A 23843-nucleotide genomic window follows, 5' to 3' on the forward strand; every position below is an offset into this window, starting at 1 on the left:
ATTCTAGATCCAGGTGGTTTAACAATGATTCATTTAGATTTCTAGTTCTTTGCTGAAAAAGACTATGAAGTTTCATCTGAGACTGACAAAGAAGTAAGCCTATTTCCAGAGTAATTGCCTGGATGTTCAACTGCAATTAATGCACCAAATTCCTCAATAATAAGTGCTAAAAAGAAAAAGAACAGTAAGATTCCAAAGCAAAGAGCAAAAAAACAAAACGTTTGTGTTGCAGTGTCATTGTCTGGTAAACCTGATTGCAATTTGCAGTGGTCTGAAACTAATACACTATACTGTGCAAATTAACTGGGACAAGCTATTTTTTCTCTAAACCATTATGTGATTACCAGTTATGTCTGAAACTGCCTTGAGACAGTGTGACTGTTTGACAATAAGAAAGCAGTTTGTCTGGTTTTAAAGTGGAAGTTGATCTCAGTTTCAGTTGTGAGCCTTTAAGTGTAGTAGGTGGATGTCAGTTTTTGCGCTGTGCAACACATATTGCTTTCACGTGTTTAAAAATAGATATTACTTTGAGGAAGTGTGCAAAAATTATTGCTCTTAAAGATCTACTCATATGATGGCAAGAGATATCGCTTCTACAGTTGGTATAGGCAAATCAAGTGTATCAAGGATTCCGACAACATTAAAAAAAATCTGGATCATCTCCAAAAATGACAGGAAAATTTAGGCGCAAATGGAAAACTAATCTAAAAATTGATAAAATTTTGATAAGAAATAGTAAAATTAATCCAAGGAAAACAAGTTCAGACCTTAAAAAAGATTTATTGGCAACTGGTTTTGATGTTAGCAGTTCAACTGTATGCTGTAGGCTTCTACAAGACAAGACCAATGAAAAAACAATTTTTAACTCCTAAAAAGAAGAAAACCCATTTAGCATGGGCTCAAAAATATAAATCATGGATTGCTGATGATCAGAAGGTAATTTTTAGTGGTGAAACTCATTTATTTGTGCAGGGTTACAAAGCAAATGTCGTGAAACAAGGTGACATTGAATCTTTGAAACCTGAGCATATCCAATAAACTGTAAAAACCCTCTCTTAAACAGATGTTTTTGGGTTTTTCATGATAAATGGTACAGGAAGTTTAGTTCCTGTTCAAGGTAAGACAAATTCAACAAAGTACATAGAAATATTACGACATAGGATTGTTCCATTTTTGTAAACTTTTGACGGGACATTTCAACATGACTTGGCTTGTTACAATTCAAAATCGATAAAGACTTTCATGCTGGAAAACCAAATTAATGTACTTGATCGGCCTGGAAATCCACCAGACTTAAATCCTATTGAGAACTTGTGGAATATTTCGAAGAGACATTTATGGAAAATGGATTATATGACAAAAGAACGGATGATAACTAATGCTATAAAAGTGTGGTTCCATGAAGAAGAAGTCAAGAATATGTACACTAATCTAGTGGAATCAATGCCAAAATGTCAAGAGGTTATTTTTGCTTAAAGAGGGCATACTTCATAGTAATACACGTATTTATCAGTGTATATAAAGGAATAGAATGAATAAAAGCTTAGTTTTTTGAAAAAGTGTTTCTTTTACTTTGTCCCAATTAATTTGCACAGTATTGTAACTATGAAAAATATTAATTTCTGTGGAAATAAAACTTTACCACAAGATATACTGTTACTTGAAACACCCATGCAATGTTTTTCATATTTTTATGACAAGGAGTTAAAGGATTAAATAATTGAAGAAACATAAGGTACAGTGTACAAAAAATCCAAACAAGCCTTTTAGAATTTCCATGAAACAGCTTGATTCTTATGTCCATCATACATTTTCCAAATTTAAGAGCTACTGGAATAATTTTATAGAAAATAGATTTATCCAAGAAACTATGAATGTAAATGCTTTTGTAAAGCTCATCAGCGATATGCATTTCAATGACTCTATACATTGATGCTGCTACCAGCTGACAATCCCAACCACCACAAACTTCATAAAATAAGACCTGTTTTATCTGCTTTAAAACAAAAAATTTCAGTCTATTCCATTATATGAACATTTGTCAGTTAATGAACAATTATGTCCAACTAAATCAAGAATTTAACAAAAGCAGTATATGGATTTTAAGCCTCATAAATGGGGCTACAAACTTTCATTCTAGCCGGAAGTTGAGGCTTTGCTTATAATATAGATATATATGAGGTATGACTATTAAATAATGTGACTAATGCTTTTTCTGTTTAGCCTCCACGAATTACCATTCAGGTATTATTTCAGAGGATGATATGTATGAGTGCAAATGAAGTGTAGCGTTGCAGTCTCAGTTTGACCATTCCTGAGATGTGTGGTTAATTGAAATCCAACCACTAAAGAATACCAGTATCCATGATCTAGTAGTATTCAAATCCGCATAAGATAACTGTCTTTATTAGGACTTGAATGCTGGAACTCACGACTTCCAAATCAGCCGATTTGGGAAGACACGTTCACTACTAGACCAACCTGGTGGGTTAAACGAGACTAATGTGGTTACAGAACTGCACATGTGTCAAATTCGTACAATCAACAGCTGTGTAGCGTGAAGATTGTTGCCACTCCAGTTTCTATAGACATCTTAGTCTGGCTGTGGCCTTCGTTTGGATAACATCTGTTTTTTTTGTTTTGCCAAAAAAATTATAAGTGTTTTATTAGAGCAAGGAATTGTTGTGAAGTTTCATAAGGAACTTGGAAAACCGCTACTGAAACTTTATTTTTTATTTAAAAAAAGTATATGGCAATGAATGTTTATCACATGTGCGAGTTTTTGAGTAGTTTAAGTATTTCCAAGATGGCTGAGATGTTGAAGAAGTTTGCCCAGGTAATTTTTTTGATACTCATAGGATTGTGTACCTTCACTGGGTTCCTGAAGGTCTAACTATTAATCAACATTACTATCTTGAGGTCCTTGCTCAACTCTGTGAAAAAATAAGAAAAAAAAAGACCTGAATTGTGGAAGAACAAGTTATGGGTTCATCAAGACAACGCACCGGCTCACACTGCATTGTTGGTCAAGACATTTCTAGTCAAGTATAACATCCCAGTGTTAGACTATCCGCCTTATTCGCCTGACCTTGCACCACATGACTTTCATCTGTTCCCCAAAGTCAAATCTGCATTAAAAGGAATAAGATTTCAGACTGTTGAAGCTGTGAAAGAAAAAGTGGCACGCATCATGAAAGAGCTCACAGAAGAGTTCCAGTACTGTTTCGAACAATGGAAAATTTGTATGGTGTGTTGTAGGGATAGAGGAGAGGTGTATATTGAAGGGGATAACTAAATATGTATAAATTAAAAATATTTTACAGCATTAGTCTCGTTATTTAATAGCCATACCTTGTACACTGGACTTGACAATGATCCCAACCAAATTGTTCATTTCAATGAACCTGATTTAGAAGTCTCTACAAATGGTGTAGTTAACACTTTGTAGAATAATTTCAGTAAACATGCATTTGAAGCTTTTTTATGACAATTATTAAACTTCTTTACAGTTGGTAGTATTAATGGAGCAAAAAGTTATTCATTGCTCTGGAACTTTTAGAAAGAATAGAATCCCAAATCTAACTTACCATTTTTAGAGAATGGTCAAAAACGACTCGATCACTACTAAGAGATAAATAAATAATTCATAAAGAAACAACAGCACAATTAAAAAAAACATTTATTAGATTTAACAATTGCAAACTCTTGGTTGAGGTACAGAAAAATTACGTAGAAAAACATCTACCATCGTTCAGACAAGCAGATTTCCGACAAGATCTTGCTGTTTCTTTCTGCATGTACAATCACCAAATTTTAAGATAAGTTATCCTGACCAATTTAGTAAAACTTTCCTGACTCATAATGTTATGCTATTGCCATTTATTTACTCCACAAATATATGGATATTTAATTTTTTGCTGCTTCCACCATTCCATAGCTGCCTCAGCTCATATTTTTTTGTTATTTATTATTACATTCATTTTTAAGTTTATTTTTAACTAGTGGCGGCTTGCGTATAGGCACTGTGGAACTGCAGCATCCCCTTTTCCACTTGATATTATCGATAACATTTAATATGAGTCCTTTTTTTTATATTCTTTCTTTATACTTGTACAATATATAATCCTTAAGCTTAATCTCAGTAGCCATACCTCAATTTTTGAAAAAGATACAAACACCTGTGTATGGAACTGTATACTAAACAGTTCCAGCAGTGTGGTGTTTGATTATTGTGCACATGCACGCATACAAAGCAGCATGAGAGTCTGTGAGGGAGAAAGAGAGGGCACTGTCGCTCGTGTAATGCCGACCCTGGCGTGCTGGTGGAAGGTAGTTTTTTTTTTACTCTGCGTGTTATGGAACGTTCCTTGTTCATTCTCTTTTCTAGTCTAGTCAGTGGAAGGAATATGAAAGCAGTTTATCTGTTTTTTCAGTAGTGATCAGATGGCGGAGAGCAAGTGCTCTTTGATCACCAAATCTGCCCCAAAAACACGCTGGAAGGGCGAAAGCGAAGGTAATTAGTAAAAACCAATTATGTATTTGTTTCTGTGTACATAGAAATTTAAATTTTGCAACATTGGACTATAGTATTTTTAAGCAGACATTTTATTATTTATTCGGGTAAACTGAATACGGTTGTTACGCACAATGTGCTTAAAAACATGTACCATATTCTTGAATGTGATAAAGTGTAGAATTAGATTATTATCCTGCTTTCAGCTATTCTTTTTGATTCATTTTTTTCGGTTCTTTTACTTTACAGAAAACTTTAACCATGGCCTTGAAAAAAAGGTCCAGAAAAAATTTTCTGGAGCAGCATCCCTATTAATTTTCCTACAAGCCACCACTGTTCTTAATATTATTTTTTTTACAATATACATTTAAAATTAGGCAATTTTTTTGTGATAAATATTTTCAATAAACTACATTGTGAAGTAGAAAAAAAACAACAACAATATTTATTAAGTTTCTTGCATAAAAACAAACATCATGGTAACTAATAGTAACACAGATAAGAAATAAAAAATAACTAAATGCTAACAAATACAAATTTCAATTTAACCAAAAATTATGTATAATCACAAATTAAAGGAAAATAAAAATCACTGCGAATAGTAACACAGATAAGAAAACTAGAACAGAACACCTTATTTTGTACAGAAAACAAACATTATTAACATTTACTTGAATATATTTTCTCATTATTATTCTAGCGTATTTTCAGAATGCCATTAAATTATGGTGCAAGAACATGATTGATGACAAAAGAGCATTTAGTAGATCCAAGCTGGAATTTTGATGCTATACAACTATCAGGAAACACAATTTTAAAAGTTGCACTGATATTTTCATATGAACTTAAGGATAACTTATTTTCTACAGCACTGAGAACCCAAATAATCTCCGCCTTATAAATATAGTCTTTATAACAAAAAGAAGTAATTGCATGGTCATATTGTATAAATGAAGTCGGGGATTCAAATGTATCATTTGCTGCTGAAATATTATTACTCTGACCAGAAGATCCAGACAAAGAACACATAGATACATCACTCAACTACTGTTCTCAACTGTTGGTCAAAGTCTGCTGAGTTAAAGTACCATTGGGAGATAGAAGGTTTTCCGTGAAGGCTGAGAATTCTATAATCTTTTCATTATGGTGCTTTCCCATTATGTGAAGTCACTGCCTTTTGGCCCATATTGCCCAATTCAAATTGTTTTTTACATACATCACAAATGCATTACACAACTCTCTACCTCTTCTAAACTGACTGAATTCTGTGTATATGTTTATATCTAACTGTTTGTCATTAAAGTCTTTTTAGATGCCATTTAAAAGCAATTAATTTAAAAAAATACAAAAATATTTTCACAATGGTTCGAGATATATTCCAAAAATTTTACCAGCGAAAAAATTAATTGCAATTTGTAATACTCCAACTTTTTATCAAAGAATGACTAGGGAATGTTAAGTAAGAACAGGAATGTTAATGGCTGCTTGATGTACGTAGTTGCAATGTGCTGGGCGATGGGGTCACCACTTCCCGATGCTGGGAAAGTATATCAAATAAGGGATACATTCAATAATTAAAGATAAATTGATATAGAAAAAACCTGTGTATTTTTACAAAATGAGGTTTTTACTACTTCTCAGCATAATCCCCACCAATATCAATACACCTGTACCAACAATGAACTAGTTTTTTTATACCCGATGCAAAGAAGTCTTTGTCTTGTTGTTTGAGCCACTTTCCAACAAATTTTTTGAACTCATTGTTGTTAAACCTTTTTTCCATGTAATGCCTCCTTGAGTGGACCAAACAAATGAAAATCCGAGGAGCCAAATCTGGACTGTAGGGAGGATGTGGTGGTATCTACCAACCCATTTTTCTAATGGTTTCTTGGGTCAGCTGGGCGGTGTGAGGGTGAGCATTGTCGTGTAGCAATATCATGCCTTTTCTTTGAGATCCACAACGCTTTTCTTTCATAGCTGGCTTTACTTTTTTCATCACCATCTCCGAGTAATAGACACTGTTTATTGTATGCTGATATTCCAAATAATCACAAAAGACGATGCCTTGGGCATCCCTAAAGACAGTCGACATGACTTTTCTCGCTGATGCTTGCATTCTGAATTTCTTTCAGACAGGTGAGCTGGTGTGCTTCCATTCCATGCTTTCTTTTGGACTCTGGTTCAAAACGGTGAACCCAAGTTTCATCACATGTTAAACTCTTATTTAGAAAAGGGTCACCTTCCCTATCATAGCGTTTTTTCAAGTCTGTACACACTTTGAGTTTTGTTTCCTAGTGTTGTTGCTTTCGGGACCCACCTTGCAATTGTATTGCTGTACTTCAGCTTGTTATAGATAACGTTATGAACTGTGCCAACACCTAGTGCAACTGTTTTTGTTGTATGTCCTACTGTAATATGTCAGTTTTTATGAATGTCATCAATGCGGGTTTCAAGCAAAGGAGTTGACACTTTAACTGGCCGGCCAGGACACTGCTCATCAGTCACTGAGGTTCAACCGTTTTTGAACTGTTCCACCCACTTATAAAAAATTTTACGGTTCATACAACTTTTTTCCGTACTGTAAAATCATTCGAGAAAAGATTTTGGCTGGTTTTACACCTTCAGAAAGAAAAAAAAACAGATCACGGAATGTTGTTCAATTAATAAGGCTACTTCAAGTGATCTTTATATGCAATATTGAGGTTATAAACAAAACAATTTTTATGTGTCAGGTGTTCTCAGCACATCCCAGTGATGCCAACCTAAAGTCAAGAAAGGTACAAAACTCCTCCTACAAACTGTTTCATTTTTACATCAATTTCTCTCTTTAATTATTGAATTACTGCGAATAGTAACACAGATAAGAAAACTAGAACAGAACACCTTATTTTGTACAGAAAACAAACATTATTAACATTTACTTGAATATATTTTCTCATTATTATTTTAAAGATTATCATTATCATTTTCACAGATTTTTTTAAATTATCACTTATTTTACTTGTGTTTACTTATTTATTATATTTATATAAAGTTCATTCAATAATTAAACAGACAAACATTTTTAGTGAAGGAAACACTTAATGCAGGCAATTAAAACTTTTGTACGTGTTAGTCGGCAACCGTGCAAAGTGTTAGCCAGCTGTTTGATTAATATTGACGTAAACATAATTTCTAAAGTCTTAGTTACAATGGTGTGTCAACTTGAAGAAAGTACTTTTGAAGAACAGCATTCTGCAATCCGATTTTTACTTTCTGAAAGTGTAAAACCATCAGAATTATTCTCACCAATGAACAAACAATATGGCTGAAGTTGTATTAACCGTGCAAAAGTTTAAAAGTGACCGCAAAAGTGTGACCAACAAGCACCACTCCAGGTGTCTGGTAACAGTGTCGACTTTGTTGTTGGATTTTCTTATCGATTAAATTATCCAAGAAGACCAACGATTTACAGTTGAACAAACTGCTGAAAAATTGCTGCGTAAGTGTTGACACATCGTGACCCTGTAGGGGTAGATATTTAATAAAAATAACTTCTACTTTCTTTCTGCACAAATCCAATAAAAATTACAAATTAACTTTCGTCATAAAAATCATATTTACATTTTTTTTTTGTCGGTATGCATCAAAATGTGTCGCTTTAAAGTAAAACTATAATTAAAACTCTTCTGACAAAAACCGCATGTGAATTTTTTCCTATTAGAATGAATCAAAATATGTCTCTTTAGATTAGAATTGCAAATAAATGATTTCTGACAAATATTACACGTGAATTTATTTTCGCCCATGTGACTCATAATGTGCGTTTTTAAACGGTCATTCTGACTGAAAGACTTTTGACAGATATTACAAGTGAATATTTTTTCCCCGGTATGGATCAACATATGTCTCTTTAAAGCAGATCTGCTATTAAGAGGCTTCTGACAGATATTACACATGAATTTGTTTTCATCAATATGAATCATAAGATGCATTTTTAAACGATCATTTCGACTAAAGATACTTGGACAAAAATTACATGTGAATTTATTCTCACCGGTATGAATCGTAAGGTGCGTCTTTAAATAGGATTTCTGATTAAAAGACTTTTGACAAAAATTACATGTGAATAATCTCTCTTTAGTATGAATCAAGATATGTTTGTTTAAATTGCAACTGTATTTAAATGGTTTTTGACAAATATTACATGTGAATTCATTCTTGTCATTATGTACCATAAGGTGTGCCTTTAAAAGATCACTACGACTAAAAGTCTTTTGACAACAGCTACACGTGAATATATTCTCACCGGTATGAATCAACATGTGTCTTTTTAAAGTAGATTTGTCATTAAAAGACTTCTGACAAAAATTACATATGAATTCATTCTCGCCCATATGAATCATAAGATGGGTCTTTAAACGATCTTTCCGACTGTAAGACTTATCACAAAAATTACATCTAAATACTTTCTCAACATCGTGAATCGAAATGTGACGACTTAAATCACCTTTTCGACTAAAAGACATAATACAAAATGTACATTTGAATTCTTTTTCATGAGTATCATTATTTTCAGTGTCATTGTATTCCTGTTTAGGGTTCACACAATCATTGATAAGCCTGTTACTAGACTCATCAGATATGACATAATTAAATTTACACTTAGTTTTAGAAAAATTGTTTAAAGCTCCTATTTCATCGATTAATACATCACCACCACCATCATCATTACAATAAACCGGTCCATCCTTTACGTTATTTAAAAATGTATTGAAACAATTATCAGAGGGTTTATCTTCTTTGAAAGTTTTCTCTGTGGATTGTGAAATTCTTTCTTCAAATGAAATATGATTGTTGTATTTCTGTCCTGTTTCATGATCGCATACACAGTTATATATACACCTATTGCAGGCCATGTATTTTGCTCTATGTAAACTACTCTCAGCATTCTCCATCGAATCATTCATTGTGTGAATACCTAAATCCTGTAAAAATATAAATAAAAATAAAACAATATAAAATTTGCCCTTTATCTTACCATATACATGGTGAGCAACATAAAATCAAACCCATAACTAACCACTGGAGAACCGGTAGGTTATGTTGAAATGAGACGGATAAATTAAAATATGAAAAACATAAAAAATTATTTAAATGTTGCATTTATTTATCTTACTGTTACAAAAGGTGTTCAAAATGACCACCCTGGGCATCGATGCACTTTTGTGCTCGACTGATCATATTGAGATCGTCTGACGCAAAGCTTTTTTATCAATTGTGTTGATTTCTCATTGAATGTTCATCTTCAGTTTATCAATACTGTGGGGATTAGATACAAAAACTCTCTCCTTTTACAGCCCCAAAGTAAAAAATTCCAAGCAGACAATTCTATCTGTCCACCAACAATGTTTTCAAGAAGCAATTCGCAATAAACAAGTCGTTTTGGTTTGTCTGTCTCCTTCAGTTGTTGCACAGTTGTAACGCAGTATGGTTTCAATCTTAATTCATGAAGAATTTTACAAGATGTGTATTTAACACCAGATTGTTGGGATAACTTGCATCGAGAGTTTTTGGACTTGCAGCAATTCTTCTTTCAATATCAGCAATGGTCTGTGGAGTTCTAACAGAAGGTTGCCCTGCAACAAAACGTATACTTCACTGCCATATAACCACCTGACAAACAGCAGCAACAATCAGTAGTAACATATACATTCACTAGTCACGCTATTTGTGTGAGTCTTTCATAAATAGTGTTGGATAGCAGTTTCATTATGGGTTCGGTTTTATGTTGCACACCCTATATTTTTTAACACGTTCAGTAGATCACCAGAATGCATTTATTTACTTATACCTAAATCTGTTCAACTTTAAAATACTTTCTCTAAAAATTGTGATACTTCACTTATTATACTGCGCAAATTAATTGGGAAAAAGTAAAAAAAATGCTCTTTTTCAAAAAAAAAGCTACGTTTTTATTCATTCTATGCCTTTACGTACACAGATAAATACATTTATTAGTATGAAGTATGTTCTCCTTTAGCAGAAATGACCTATTGAAGATGTTTTGGCATCGACTCCCCTTGATTAGTGCACATATTCTTAACTTCATCATCATGGAACCACACTTTCATGGCATTAGTTATCATGAGTTCTTTTTTTGTACCGTCCATCTTACCTAAACGTCTCTTCAAAATATTCTACAAATTCTCAACGGTATTTATGTCTAGTGAATTTCCAGGCTGATCGAGCGCTTTAATTTGATTTTCCAGCACAAAATTATTGACCAATTTTAAATTATGAGAAGGGGCTAAGTGATGTTGAAATGTCCTATCAAAGGTTTCCATGAATGGAACAGTCCTATGTGTAATATTTCTATGTACTCGGCTGAATTCATCATACCTTAAACATGAACTAACCTTCCCGTGCCGTTGGTCATAAAAAAACCTCAAATCATCTGTTTCAGCGGGTGTTTTACAGTTTGTTGGACACGATCAGGTGTCTAAGGTTTACTGTCACCTTGTCTCACGATATTTGCTTTGTAACCCTGCACAAACAAATGAGTTTCATCACTAAAGATTACCTTCTTTCGGTTGTCAGCAGTCCATGATTTATATTTTTGGGACCATGCTGAACGTTTTTCTTCATTTTAGGAGTTAAAAATTGTTTTTCCGTTGGTCTTCTTCCCTTCTGGCTGGCTTCCATAAGCCTGCAGCGTACAGATGAACTACTAACATCAAAACCGGTTGCCAATAAATCTCATTTAAGGTCTGAGCTTGGTTTCCTTGGATTAATTTTACTATTTCTCATTAGAATTTTATCAGTTCTTGGAGTAGTTTTCTGTTTGCATCTGCATTTTCTTCTTCTCCTTTTTGGAGACGACGATCCAGATTCTTTGAATGTTGTCAGAATTCTTGATACACTTGATTTACCTACACTAACTACAGGAGATATATATCTCTCACCGCCATAGAATTGTGATCTTTAAGAGCAATAACTTTTGCACGTTTTCTCAAAGTAATATCCATTTTTAAATACACAAAAACAACATGTGTTACACAGAGTGCATAAACTAACATCTACCTGACACACTCAAAGGCTCACAACTTAAGCTAAGGTGGCTATTTTCACTCTAAAACCAATTAAATTCCTTTTTTATTGTCACAATGGAACAGTCACACCTCCTCAAGGCAAATAAAACTGATTCAAGGCGGTTTCAGACATAACTGGCAATCGCATAACAAGTTAGAGAAAAAAAAATAGCTTGTCCATATTAATTTGCACAGTATGGCAACAAAATTATAAAAAATTGCGGTTTTTAATGGAGTTCATAAATTTAGTGGACAGAAAATTGTTAAATTATAATTTGTGATACAACCAGTTCAAAAAACACATTATGCATGTAAGCTGTATTTTGTTTACTATTTTTTTTAGCATATTTTTGAATTTTACTCCTTTGGGTAAGTTTTTCTCACATTTGATTACATTAGTACTATGTGAATAATAGATTATAATACATACCAATAAGAGTAATGATTACTGTGTTGTATGTAGATGTGGCCATGTTGTGAAACGGATCTGATACAAGGGACATGACTCAGCAGAAACATGATGAATCACAAACGCAATGTTTGTTTATTCTTCACTTTACAAGTTAAATGAATATAATATAGTGATTGTGGAACTACATGAATGCTGATATCTATAGTGAAATGTAGAAAAATCTTAGAAGAATATATAAAAATCTGACAACACAGTTGTACAACTTTCCCATCATAAGCTTACACACACAACTTAATTTAAAATATTTATCATTTTATTTAAATATAGTATTTTATGTTTATTTAATTCAATGATTACTAACGCAAGGGAGCATACGTATTTCATTCACACGAGTGTGGCGGTACTAGCGACCACTTTAAATGTTTTTTAACACTTTAAATATTATTCATTTAATTAATTTTACCGCTCACCTGCGATGTCACAACATATTAGATGACTACAACAGCTGTACGTCAATGCTACACTAGCGCTCCTTATGGTGAGAGAGAGTATTATTGAGGTAGTATACCCACTTAGCCGCTAGTTTATTTAGATCAATTTTTGATGTGGGGGTATGATTTTGCAAATAGTATTGTTTTTACTTGCTTTTCATTAACTCACAATGTTTTTTTCATGTTTGTCCTCAAATCTTGCATCCTTAATTTAACATACTTTCTGACATTGCCAATTGATGAAATTTTGCACAGTTACTAAGGTTGGGTGACAATACAATATTCCACCATTACTTTTGCAAACATCCCCCAGTACAGGGGTAAATTAAGAGTGCAGGTGTAAAAAATTGCAAAATATGCAAAACGGCTATGCAGGGTTTTTGGGGTCACAAATGACAAATCTGATAGCCATTTAACATTTTTAAAAAAACGACAAAAACTTGGTATGGAAATTGTTTGGTTTTGAATTTGACAACATTTTGTCATCACTCATATATATATATATATATATATCATATATATATATATCATATATCATATACATGCTCAGATGATTTTTGACAAGCAGTATGTTGAGACACAGGTATTTAATTAAGTAAATGAAATAAAAACTTCACTATTTCATTATTTTGTATAGTAAATGTTTGATTGAAAATTGTTTGATATTTTATAAATATATTAAAAATTTCAATACATGATGTTATCTTTTGAAATCAAAATTAACCTACTGATTAAATTCAAGCAATGTATGATAATAATTTGATTAAAGTATGACTTTAAGGTATCTTGAATACCGCTGTTCTTTGGTGGTTGGATTGTTTCAATTAACCACACATCTAAGGAATGGTTGACCTGAGATTGTGCAAGACTGCGCTTCATTTACATATATACATATTATCCTCATTCATTCTCTGAAGTAATACCTTATGATGGTTCTGGAGGCTAAACAGAAAAAACCATATTTCTTGAAGAGGAAATGAAAAGCTAAAAGAAATGTTTTGAAGTTGAAAGCTATAGAAAAGTCGTAAATAAATGTAGTTTTCACTTGTAAGTAATAAAGTTTGTTCAGTTGTGTTTATTTCATAATGGACCTTACTTTAAAAACACACCATGTATTTTGTTCAAAATATCTAAGCAGAATTTGACATTCTTTAAATGTGTAATTCTAGTAACAAATTAACAATATTAAAAAAAGTGTATCTACAACACTGGGAAAATTAAGAGGGTAGTCAACTGAAATTTTGACTAAAAAAAATTTTTTTTTTCATTTATTGATTATTTAAAATTTGCTTTCTAATATGATACAACCATTTTTTCTATATCTTAACTCTAAATATTAAAACAAAAAGAATTTTATAGGTTAGGTTACCTGTCGGCCTCCATGGCGTGAGTGATAGCATCTCAGCCTTTCATCCAGAGGCCATGGGTTTTCATGATCACAATACTTCATACAAGGAAGTAACAAAAGTAGGTTTCATAAACGTTCTGTAGCGTAATTATTGAGTTTTATTCTTAATTATGTATTGATGTTGTGATCTAGGCCTACTTCCTAGTGTATAGGAACTAATAATAGAATCATACATGACTAATGTGCTATTTATGAATTGTTAACACAACATGCAATTCTAAGAATTTCATTTACTTATTTTTAATCTACTCTAATAATTGCACTATGAAGAATCGCAGATTGCTTGTAATCACATTCTAGAAGTGGTTATTATAGAAACATTTATTGCAGTTTATATTTTACTTAATGAAGTGAATGACAGTTAGTAATATATTTTTACTATTTGTTTTGTTGTTTTCATTTAAGGCTTTGTCATAAATTCAGTCATGTATAAATATTTAATATTTCAATACAGTTCTTTTAAAGTGCCAAAGTTAAGAGGAATAGGTACAGGAATTCATAGTCAGGCAAAGGAAATTATGTTTAAAGTTTACAATTTCTTTTTATAAAATAATGCCAGAACTGGAATAGTGAGGGAAATTGAAGTGCTGAAAATGGTTATTTAAGTGACAAAAATATCAAAATGAACGGTCCAAAGAATTATAGCAGAAAGAAAAACAAATGAAACCAAGAAGCCATCCACATTCATTTCACCAAGAAAACATGTAAATCGCCATGTAAGTACTGTGTCCAATTTAGATTCATTTGTCACAGATGATTTGAGACATTTAATAAACAAATTTTATGTAACTGAATACTGCATTCCTACTGTGAAGAGAATGCAAAAATCCCTTGAAAGTGAAATTAATTTCAGAGGAAGTGAAAGATCTATAAGAGTATTATGTAAAATGGGATTTAGATGGGAAAAAAAACAGAAGTCAATCGGAAAATACTGATAGAATGGTACAACATTAAAATGCAAAGCATGAAATTTCTATGATAAATTTCCCTGTTTTGTGAAGAAGGAAGACCGACTGTATACACAGATGTAATCTAAATTCACAGTAGTCATGCGACAACCCACTGGGTTGGTCTAGTGGTGAATGAGTCTTCGCAAATCAGCTGATTTTGTAGTTGAGAGCTCCAGGATTCAGTCCTAGTAAAGGAAGTTAAATTTTTATACCGGTTTGAATACTAGATCATGGATGCTGGTGTTATTTGGTGGTTGGGTTTCAATTAACCACACATCTCAGAATGGTCAATGAGACTGTACAAGACTACACTTCGATTACACTCATATATATCAACCTCTGAAGTAATACCTGACTGTGATTCCTGGAGACTAAACAGGAAAAATGAAGTAGTCATGTAAGACCAAAATCATGGTTAGACACAACAGAGATTCATGAGGGACTGAAAACACCACTATCAAAGGGCTCACTATTAATAATTGTTCATGCCGGCTGTAATAAAGGATTCATTAACAATGCTTTACTTATAATAAAAGTCAAATAACAAAGGAGATGATCAGAAATCGATGGATTTTGAAAAGTACATGAAACAGTTTTGGGAGAAGTGTATTCCCAACTTGCCACCTTGGTGGTCATTGTACTAGATAACACATCATATCATAACGTTCTGTTACAAAAGCAGACAATTTTAACTCTTTAAAAAGCAATATGATAAAATGATTAGCCGAACAACGAATTAACTGTTCTGCTGCTATGACGAAGACTAAATTATGATATTATAAAATTACAAAGAAAATCAAAAGAAGTATCTAATAGACGACATTTTTGAAAATTATGATTGTACAGTTCTACAGTTGCCACTTATCAACCTGACTTAAATGCCATCAACAGAAAGGGCAAGTAACTAAAAGAAATACAACTTTTAACATGTTGGACGTTCTAAAGTTAGCCGAAGAGGAATTTCATTAAGTGTCTGAAGCTGAGTGGAGCAATATCTGCGAGCATTTTGTCAACGTTGAAAAAGAATACATTGAAGATAAACATTTATATGATGTGCACATCAACAATTTTGTGATAAATGTGAATTCAGAATCGGAAACGAGCTCTTCAGAATCTACTGATGACAGCGACTTCGGAATTTGTGAGCTACAGTAAAGTGAATAAAAAAAATAATTATTTAAAATACTTTAAAATAATAATTGAAATACTAAACTAGTTTTTATTAAATAGCATCATATTTTGTATCATGTATCGTATTCGTATCATATATTTTTGGTTATAAATATCATTTATATTAAACTGACGTTTTCAGTCAGCCTAGTATAGCGGGCGGTGTACAGGCTGTGCACACTGTGTGCAAGAGATAGACTGATAGGACAGGTGGAACACAGTTACACAGTCATTCCTTTATAAAAATATATTATATAGCTCCATATACGTACATGGCATGCAGTACATTGTCAGAGTTATAGGATATTTTCAGGATAGTTAATAGTGCGGTAAGCCAGCCGTGCTAAATGTTTGCTGAATACTAGTATAGTTTTTTGTGCCAACTTACGTGCCAATAATAACTTAGTTATTCTTTCACTTATCTTTTACCAGGTAAGTGAGTAATATTAAAAACTTTGAATATGCAATTAAAAAGTAACATATTTTCTGATACCAGAAGTACATCTGCAATACATCCTAAATTCTGCACCCACTGATACTGACATCAGTGATGTCGGTATCAAATTATACAACAATAATTTTAATACAAATTTAAATTTAGTCATTTAACTGTTTAATAAATGCTACCAGAAGAAAAGCAAATGCATTTCAGATCTGTTTTGAACTACTTTAAATAATAAATATTTTTAAATTGAGATAATAACTGCTATTAACAGTTTAGTTTAATAATGGTAAATATAAAAATACATAACTTACCACTACTTCATGTTTTATTTCAAATTTTTCCAACTTAACTGCTGGAATTTCCACAGACGGTACATTATTTATTGAACTGTTTTTGGTCTCTATATGAAGCGAATCTTCTTTTTTTGTTAACAATAGATGTGATTTTCCAATATCCTGTAACAAAAAATTAAAACATTTCATTCAGATATTTTAACAATTGATTTAAATTAATCTAACGTGCATAACAATTTTTAAGCATCTTATGTTTCGCATTATCACAACTTTACATGGAGAATTGTTTTAGTTTTTGTTTGTGATATATAAACAACTAGCTGACATTACTGCAAGATTAGGAAAAGTATAGCTTCAAAGATCGTCTTGTCTTACCTTACCTGCTAAAACCAAATATCCAAAAATAAGTGAAAAGAGAAAATGTAAAATGGCCAAGACCACTCTACAAAATTGTTCAGATGAACACAAAAAAAATTGCATAATATATCATAAAAGGAAAGTTAGAAGATTTAGCTCCAATAAAATCCCATAAAAAACATCAATGTGGAACAGTGAATGTGACGAAACAGTGAAGAAAAAAAAAACATAACGCATGGCTATTTCACCAATCCCAAAAATCAGAAATATCCTTCCAAAATCTAGTAAAACAAAGAAAAGAAACCATTTGAACCCTAAAGAGAATAAAAATACAACACTATAAAGACACACTGAGGTCACAAGCACTTGAAGAATTCAATAAAACAGTCGAGAATCTACTACCAAAACCTTAAAAAATCAGCTCCAAAAACAGGAACCCGTCAATCCTACTAATAAAGAATAAAAACGGTAAACTGGCCCATAACAATAAAGACAATGCAGAAATCTCAGCTAAATATTTCAACAAACTCCTAAACTTCAACACCACACCTAAAAACATCAAGCCTCCCACAATAAAAAAAAGTCTATTAAGCACTGGGTGAGATGAAGAATTACACAGCAACAGGAGAAGATCAGACTTTTGTAGGGATCTGGAAACATGTAAAAAGATCACCAAAAATTGCCTTTCATCAACAGCTTGTCAACATCTGGATCAAAGAACTACCAGAACACTGGATGACAGTCCTCATCCATCTGCTATACAAAACGGGGTGAAAACAGATCCTAAGAATTACAGGGGAATCTCACTCCTAGAAACAACATATGAAATTCTTTCAAGAATCATCCTCAACAGGATCGGTTCGCAACTCGAGAAAGAACTAGGAGAATACCAGGGGGAGTTTTCAATCCTGGAGGAGCTATCCAGACCAGATCATGAGTCTCAAGATAATAATGGATTAAAACAGGAAAAGAAATAGGGACATAAAATTTGTAGATTTCAAGAAAGTTTATGACTGCATCAACCGAGAATCCCTAATAAAAATTTTACAACATCTCGAACTATATACCAGATTAATAAAGCATGATAAAACTGATCCTAATAAACACTAAGTTGAAGGTAAAATTCAGAGGTGAGCTCTCTGAATTATTTGAGATAAAAACAGGACTGCGCCAAGGTGATGGGCTCTTACTGCTATTATTCAACTGTACTCTAGATACGGTAATGACAGAATTGCTAAAAAAAGTCCCCAAAAGTAAAAATAGGCTGAAAAATCAAAACAAACGACATCAACAAAGCTAAATCACAGATATTACAATTTCAAAACATTGAAAATAAAGTTGCCTCAAAATATCAGTTGAAAAGAGAGAAATTATGTCCTAACACGATTAAAAGAAATAAATATGAATGGTAATAAAATCAAAACAGTAACCCGATTTAAACATCTTGGAGAAATAATAACAAACAACCTAAATGAAAAAAAAAACCTCGATCCAAATACGAAGAAACAAACTAACTAAAGCTCAAAAATTACCTGATACACTTACAACAAAAAATGTTTATCAACAAACGTAAAAATAAAACACTACAACACAGTTATAAAACCAGAAGCCACTTATGCAGCAGAAACACTCTTCTGCCTGAACGAATAATCAAAGGCAGATAGACTTCGGAAAATCAAAAGAAGAATTGGAAAGACCTGCATGGATAAAAAGTACCAGAAAGATGGGCACTGGTGGATCATGCCCAACAAAGTCATGTACAAAGAGTTAGAATCCATCACTGATACTATGCGTAAGAGGAGACTATGATTCTTTGGACGTATCATGAGGATGCAAGATTTCTTTTAACAGCTAGTACAGTACTATCTCGACTCAAAAAACAACAAGACAGGATGCAGATGGTTTAGAGAAATACGAGAGGATCTGAAAGAAATTGGCCATACACCAGAAGACATCACAGATAAAATTAAACAAGAAAATAAAGAACAAAAACACTCACTTCTCATTCACAAGAAAAAACTTACAACATGACCATTTGAAACACTAAAAAGGGCACAAACATTAGAACGTGTGAAAAAATACTGTAAAGATCGCAAGGCCCAAACAATCCCATACAAGAAACTTTGATGACGGACTTACTAAACTGATAAAAGATACGAGGGCAGTTCAGAAAGTAACCTCTGTTTGATCACTATTGGGGAAGGAGGGGATAGCACTACTGTTTTGGTACGAACGTTCGCAGGAGGCCAGTCAGCAGCAAGGTTGTGCAATCACTCACTGATTTTCTTTGACTTGTTAAAATCTGCGCTGCAATAAAAAAACCCCACAAAATGTGAACTGCGCGCTGTTATAAGATTTTTCAAGACAAAACAATATTCAGCAGCAGATATTTGATCGGGATATTTGATATTATTGATCGGGAACTTTGCACTGTCTATGGACCAAAGATTATAAGCAAAGGAGTTGATTGAGTGCGTTCATTCAAAAGTGGATGATGAAGAAAGGAGTGGCCATCCATCTGTGGTCAATCATGAAGTGGTTCAAAAGATTGATGCCAAAGTGCGTGAAAATTGATTTTTTACCATTACGGAGCTTTCCAATGAATTCCCACAAATTTCCAGGACTGTTTTGTTTGAGGTAGTGATGGAAAAGTTAGGATACCGTAAGTTCTGTAAGGAACAGGCGGGAGCCTTTTTTGCAGCTGGAATTTCTAAGTTAGTGACAAGGTACGATAAGTGCTTAAATTTAAATGGTAATTATGTTGAAAAGTAGAGGAAATATATAGTTTTTAGATGTATATAATGGTATGTATTTATCTACAACTGTGATTTATTGATAACCAAACTGAAGTTACGTTCTGAACGACCCTCGTAATAATAAAAGGAAAGTTAAAAAATAACAGAATTTAAATAGGGACCAGAAAAGTGAAGAATATAATGTACTGGAATGTAATGTCACATGAGAATACATAGCAATTATCAGTTCTTAAACATTGAAGATTAAATCCTAACATAGAATAAATAGGTACATGGATTGTACATTAATGCACTACGATCAAAAAAATTTAGTACTACATGAAAATCTAATGAGAACACCACATTACTTCCTTGTATGCCTATTAAATTACATATACACATTTTTTTAACATGAAAAGTACATAAAATTTTATTTCATTCATAAGTACTTCTGACATTTTTTCATAATTTTTTTTTATTGTTATTTTCAATTATTATTTATCATAAATTTTTTTTATAATCAGAGGTAAATAATTATTAATAAATCAATATATTTAAATTAAAAAAAAAGGAGATGAAGTCTGATTCGAACTGCATTCCCCTTGTAAGATCCAAATCTTTCATTAATTAAAATTCTAACTCTGGAACCAATGAAAATAAGTACCACTTATGATATGTCGTTGAAAAGCTCTCAATGAGGACTTATTACTGCAGTTAAGAAAAAGTCCAAAAGCCAAATTTCTGTTGGATTTTGGGCTTTTTGGTTCAAACAATTGCAATCAAAGGGGGAGGTGCACAACTAGATGTTACAACAGTCCTAAGTCTAAAATTTCAACATCCTATGGCTAATCGTTTTTGAGTTATGCAAGATAAATACATACGTACAGACATGCTTAAACTAGTCAAAATGGATTCAGGGATGGTCATGAATATTTCCATAGAAATCTGACATTTTTTGTAATCACAATACTTCCTTTAAAGTGGAGATTAATAACTACTGAGGAGAAAAAATTAAAACAAAGTAAATTATTAAACACACAGATGAAAGGAGTTCAGAAATAAGATATAATTAAAGTATTAGTATGAAGTTACATAAGAAATACTCAAACTAATCAAATGTGTGTAAAAAAAAAAATCAAAATTCAGATATAACATTTACATTTTCAGGTAAAAAATCAGTTTCAGTCATTCCAACAGACATGAATAAAAATTTTGATTTTTCAATTTGATCTTTGATTTCTATTTTAAAATCTGAGATTAATGTATTTCCTGCAAATGAGTCATCTACTGGTGTACCAGTTTGCGGCAAAAAAAAAACAACAAATAATACATTTCACTGTTTCATCTTCACCCCTCCCCTCGCAATTCCAAAGCCATCATTACATTCTGGCACATAGAAAAATTGGATATTTTTTAAAATTAAATATAACAGTTATTAGTTTGATATTGTATTAAGGATAAAGTTAACAGAGAAGTACACCTGCAACCTCATGCATGTTATCTCGCCCACTTCCTACAGTGTCTTTATGTTCTATTAACATGGTTTTTCATGTAATTAACTTCATTTGGTATTTACGTATTAACGCCACCGCAGCTACAGCTTTATTTATAAACAAAGTAGTCAATCGAATTTCGGTGGAAAATGGGCCGATATAGAGTTTAACATAGATTCAAAACAGTCTTTTTATTAATTTTAATAAGTGGTTATTTATATTTATTTATTTTATAAATATAATTTAACCAAACTTAACCTATGCTCGCTAACCTTGACTAATGGAGTGTTTTGATTATTTAAATAATAAATAATTGCAATAATTACTGAATTTATTAAATAAATACTCAAAAAATTACAGTGTTAATTAGTCAAGGTTAGCGAGCGAAGCGAGCGTAGGTTAAGTTTGGTTAAATTATATTTATAAAATAAATAAATGTAAATAACCACTTATTAAAATTAATAAAAAGACTGTTCATTTTCCACCGAAATCCGATTGACTAGTTTGTTTTTAAATAAAGCTGTAGCTGCGGTGGCGTTAATACGTAAGTACCCTTCATTTTATTATATTACTTACCTGTTTCAAAATCAATCAAATAAGTATCAGCAATCAAGTACGTGAATTTTTTACAATTTGTAAATTAAGAGGGATGTAAATCCTGCTTAATTTCAGAGATGTAAATCAATCATGACTAGAATTTTGAGGAGGAGATATAATGGTACTACAGAATTAGCTCTAACACAAAAATTCAGAACTCATTAAACTGGTCAATTGATAAACAGATAACAAAAATCAAAATCTTACCTGATGTAATTTCAGTTCACCACCTTTCATGGCATCAAATAAACAAGAATATTCTATTTCTATCTTGATTTTTTCTTTATTACAGTATAATGGATCTTCATCCACAAATGAATTGTCAATTGGTTTATCCATGTCTGCAACAGTTGGTAAAAGTTTACTCATGAAGCTAGATAATAAAACTAGCCAATAACCTAACATCAATTGTAAATTGAAAATACTTACTCATCCAATGATCACTTAACTTCACCTGTAGTATGTTTCAGGCAGATATCCACATTCATATACAGAATCTATTAGTTGTACTAATGGAACATATACTCTTTACAAATTCCCACAAAAATTTATAATTGTTTATGTAATAATAGATTTGTTTATTAGTAGCTGTAACCTAACAACTGCAGATGACCTGAGCTAATTGATAGATGCCCCTCAAAATGCCAAAACCATCCTCAAAATAAGTACAACCACAGATATTTTTTTTTAATATCATTACCTATATAAACTCTAGTTTGTTCATACAAATATTTTAAAATATGAAATATATCATGTCCGACAATAATTTGAATGCCATTGTCACCAATTCATATATACTGTTATACCAAACTCGCTAAAATGCAAATGCTATTCAGTTACTATTTTATAATAAAGTACTAAACATGACGTAGTGTGCCTCGGCGATTGCTAATCGCGCAAATAAAATCTTTTCACAATTCCTAAATTTGAGCAAAATGTATGTTGAACACATCAGTCTTAATTGACGAGAGGGATGAGCAGAATATACTTATTAGGTCAAAACTAGTTCCCAAAAAAATTACAACACGTAAACAGTACTAAAAGCATTTCACTATTATTTACTTACAGGGAAGTCACGTTCATAACTTCAAGCATAAAAGGTTAAGGATATACATGAAACAGAGCAATATACTTCAAACGGATCTCCAAGAACATTTAACCACTATTTTCGAAAATGAGTAATACATTATTACAATCACTGCTGCAAAAAGAAAGGTAAAGAATAATAAATCACTCGTAATTGGTATTATTATACGGAAGGGATGTACAGAAACTCCCACTGCATTTAAGAAATATGGAGCTGGTGACCTGTAATTAAAACCACTATCATACAACAAAACTTACAGCGATTTTACTTAATATATTCTGAAGCTTCCAACGAAAACAGATATTCCTGAATAACAGTGAACAAGGTAGATAATAAAAACAAAACGTAATCACACTAACGATCACTAAACATAGTAATGATGCCAACATACACAACCTACTTCAAAGCAGACAACTTTGAACATTTCTCATAAAATTATTTGACGAAATAAGTTGCTTACTTTCAAAATACGTTAATATCTAACTACACGGATAAAAACCCCCATAATTTCACAATTATATTTAAGTACTCTTGAATATTATTTTACCATACTATTTTAGCCTGTTGTTAACGATCAAAATATCTTTTAGGACGGTTTTGGTATTCTATTGTTTGATTTCGTTTCATAAGCTATGACTAGCTCCTTGTTGCAGCTTCGCCCGCGTTATATACTTGCGTTTTCCGTTGCGATGATGCGTTTTTATTTTATTTTTTAGCCAAGTAACCGGAGGCAGATACAGCCACTCACACATACATAACGGTGGCAGTGGCTGTATTGGTTGAGCCAGCGCCGTTACATTCACATTCCTTAGAAAAATAGAA

General features: G+C 32.3%; 1 protein-coding gene across 4 annotated transcripts in view; it reads right to left on the reverse strand.

Moving 5' to 3' along the window:
• Arpc4 (Actin-related protein 2/3 complex, subunit 4) overlaps positions 1 to 23414 on the reverse strand; it is a 48570-nt gene extending 25156 nt beyond the window's left edge. Inside the window, exons 1-4 of one of the 4 annotated variants that reach the window (XM_075362781.1) lie at positions 23279 to 23414; positions 22142 to 22275; positions 16771 to 16914; positions 4936 to 9480 (exon numbers count right to left, since the gene is read on the reverse strand). In XM_075362781.1, the coding sequence (XP_075218896.1) occupies positions 8113 to 9480; positions 16771 to 16914; positions 22142 to 22273 (1644 nt within the window). In that variant the 5' untranslated portion in view covers positions 22274 to 22275; positions 23279 to 23414 and the 3' untranslated portion in view covers positions 4936 to 8112. Of the gene's footprint in view, positions 1 to 4935; positions 9481 to 12013; positions 12176 to 16770; positions 16915 to 22141; positions 22276 to 23000; positions 23248 to 23278 lie in introns of those variants that run through there. The other 3 variants (XM_075362783.1, XM_075362785.1, XM_075362784.1) reach the window with 3 other exon arrangements.
• Between the last annotated feature and the right edge of the window lie 429 nt (positions 23415 to 23843).

Source organism: Lycorma delicatula, chromosome 4 (assembly GCF_047948215.1).
Source record: "Lycorma delicatula isolate Av1 chromosome 4, ASM4794821v1, whole genome shotgun sequence".
In the NCBI taxonomy this organism is placed as follows: Eukaryota; Metazoa; Arthropoda; class Insecta; order Hemiptera; family Fulgoridae; genus Lycorma; species Lycorma delicatula.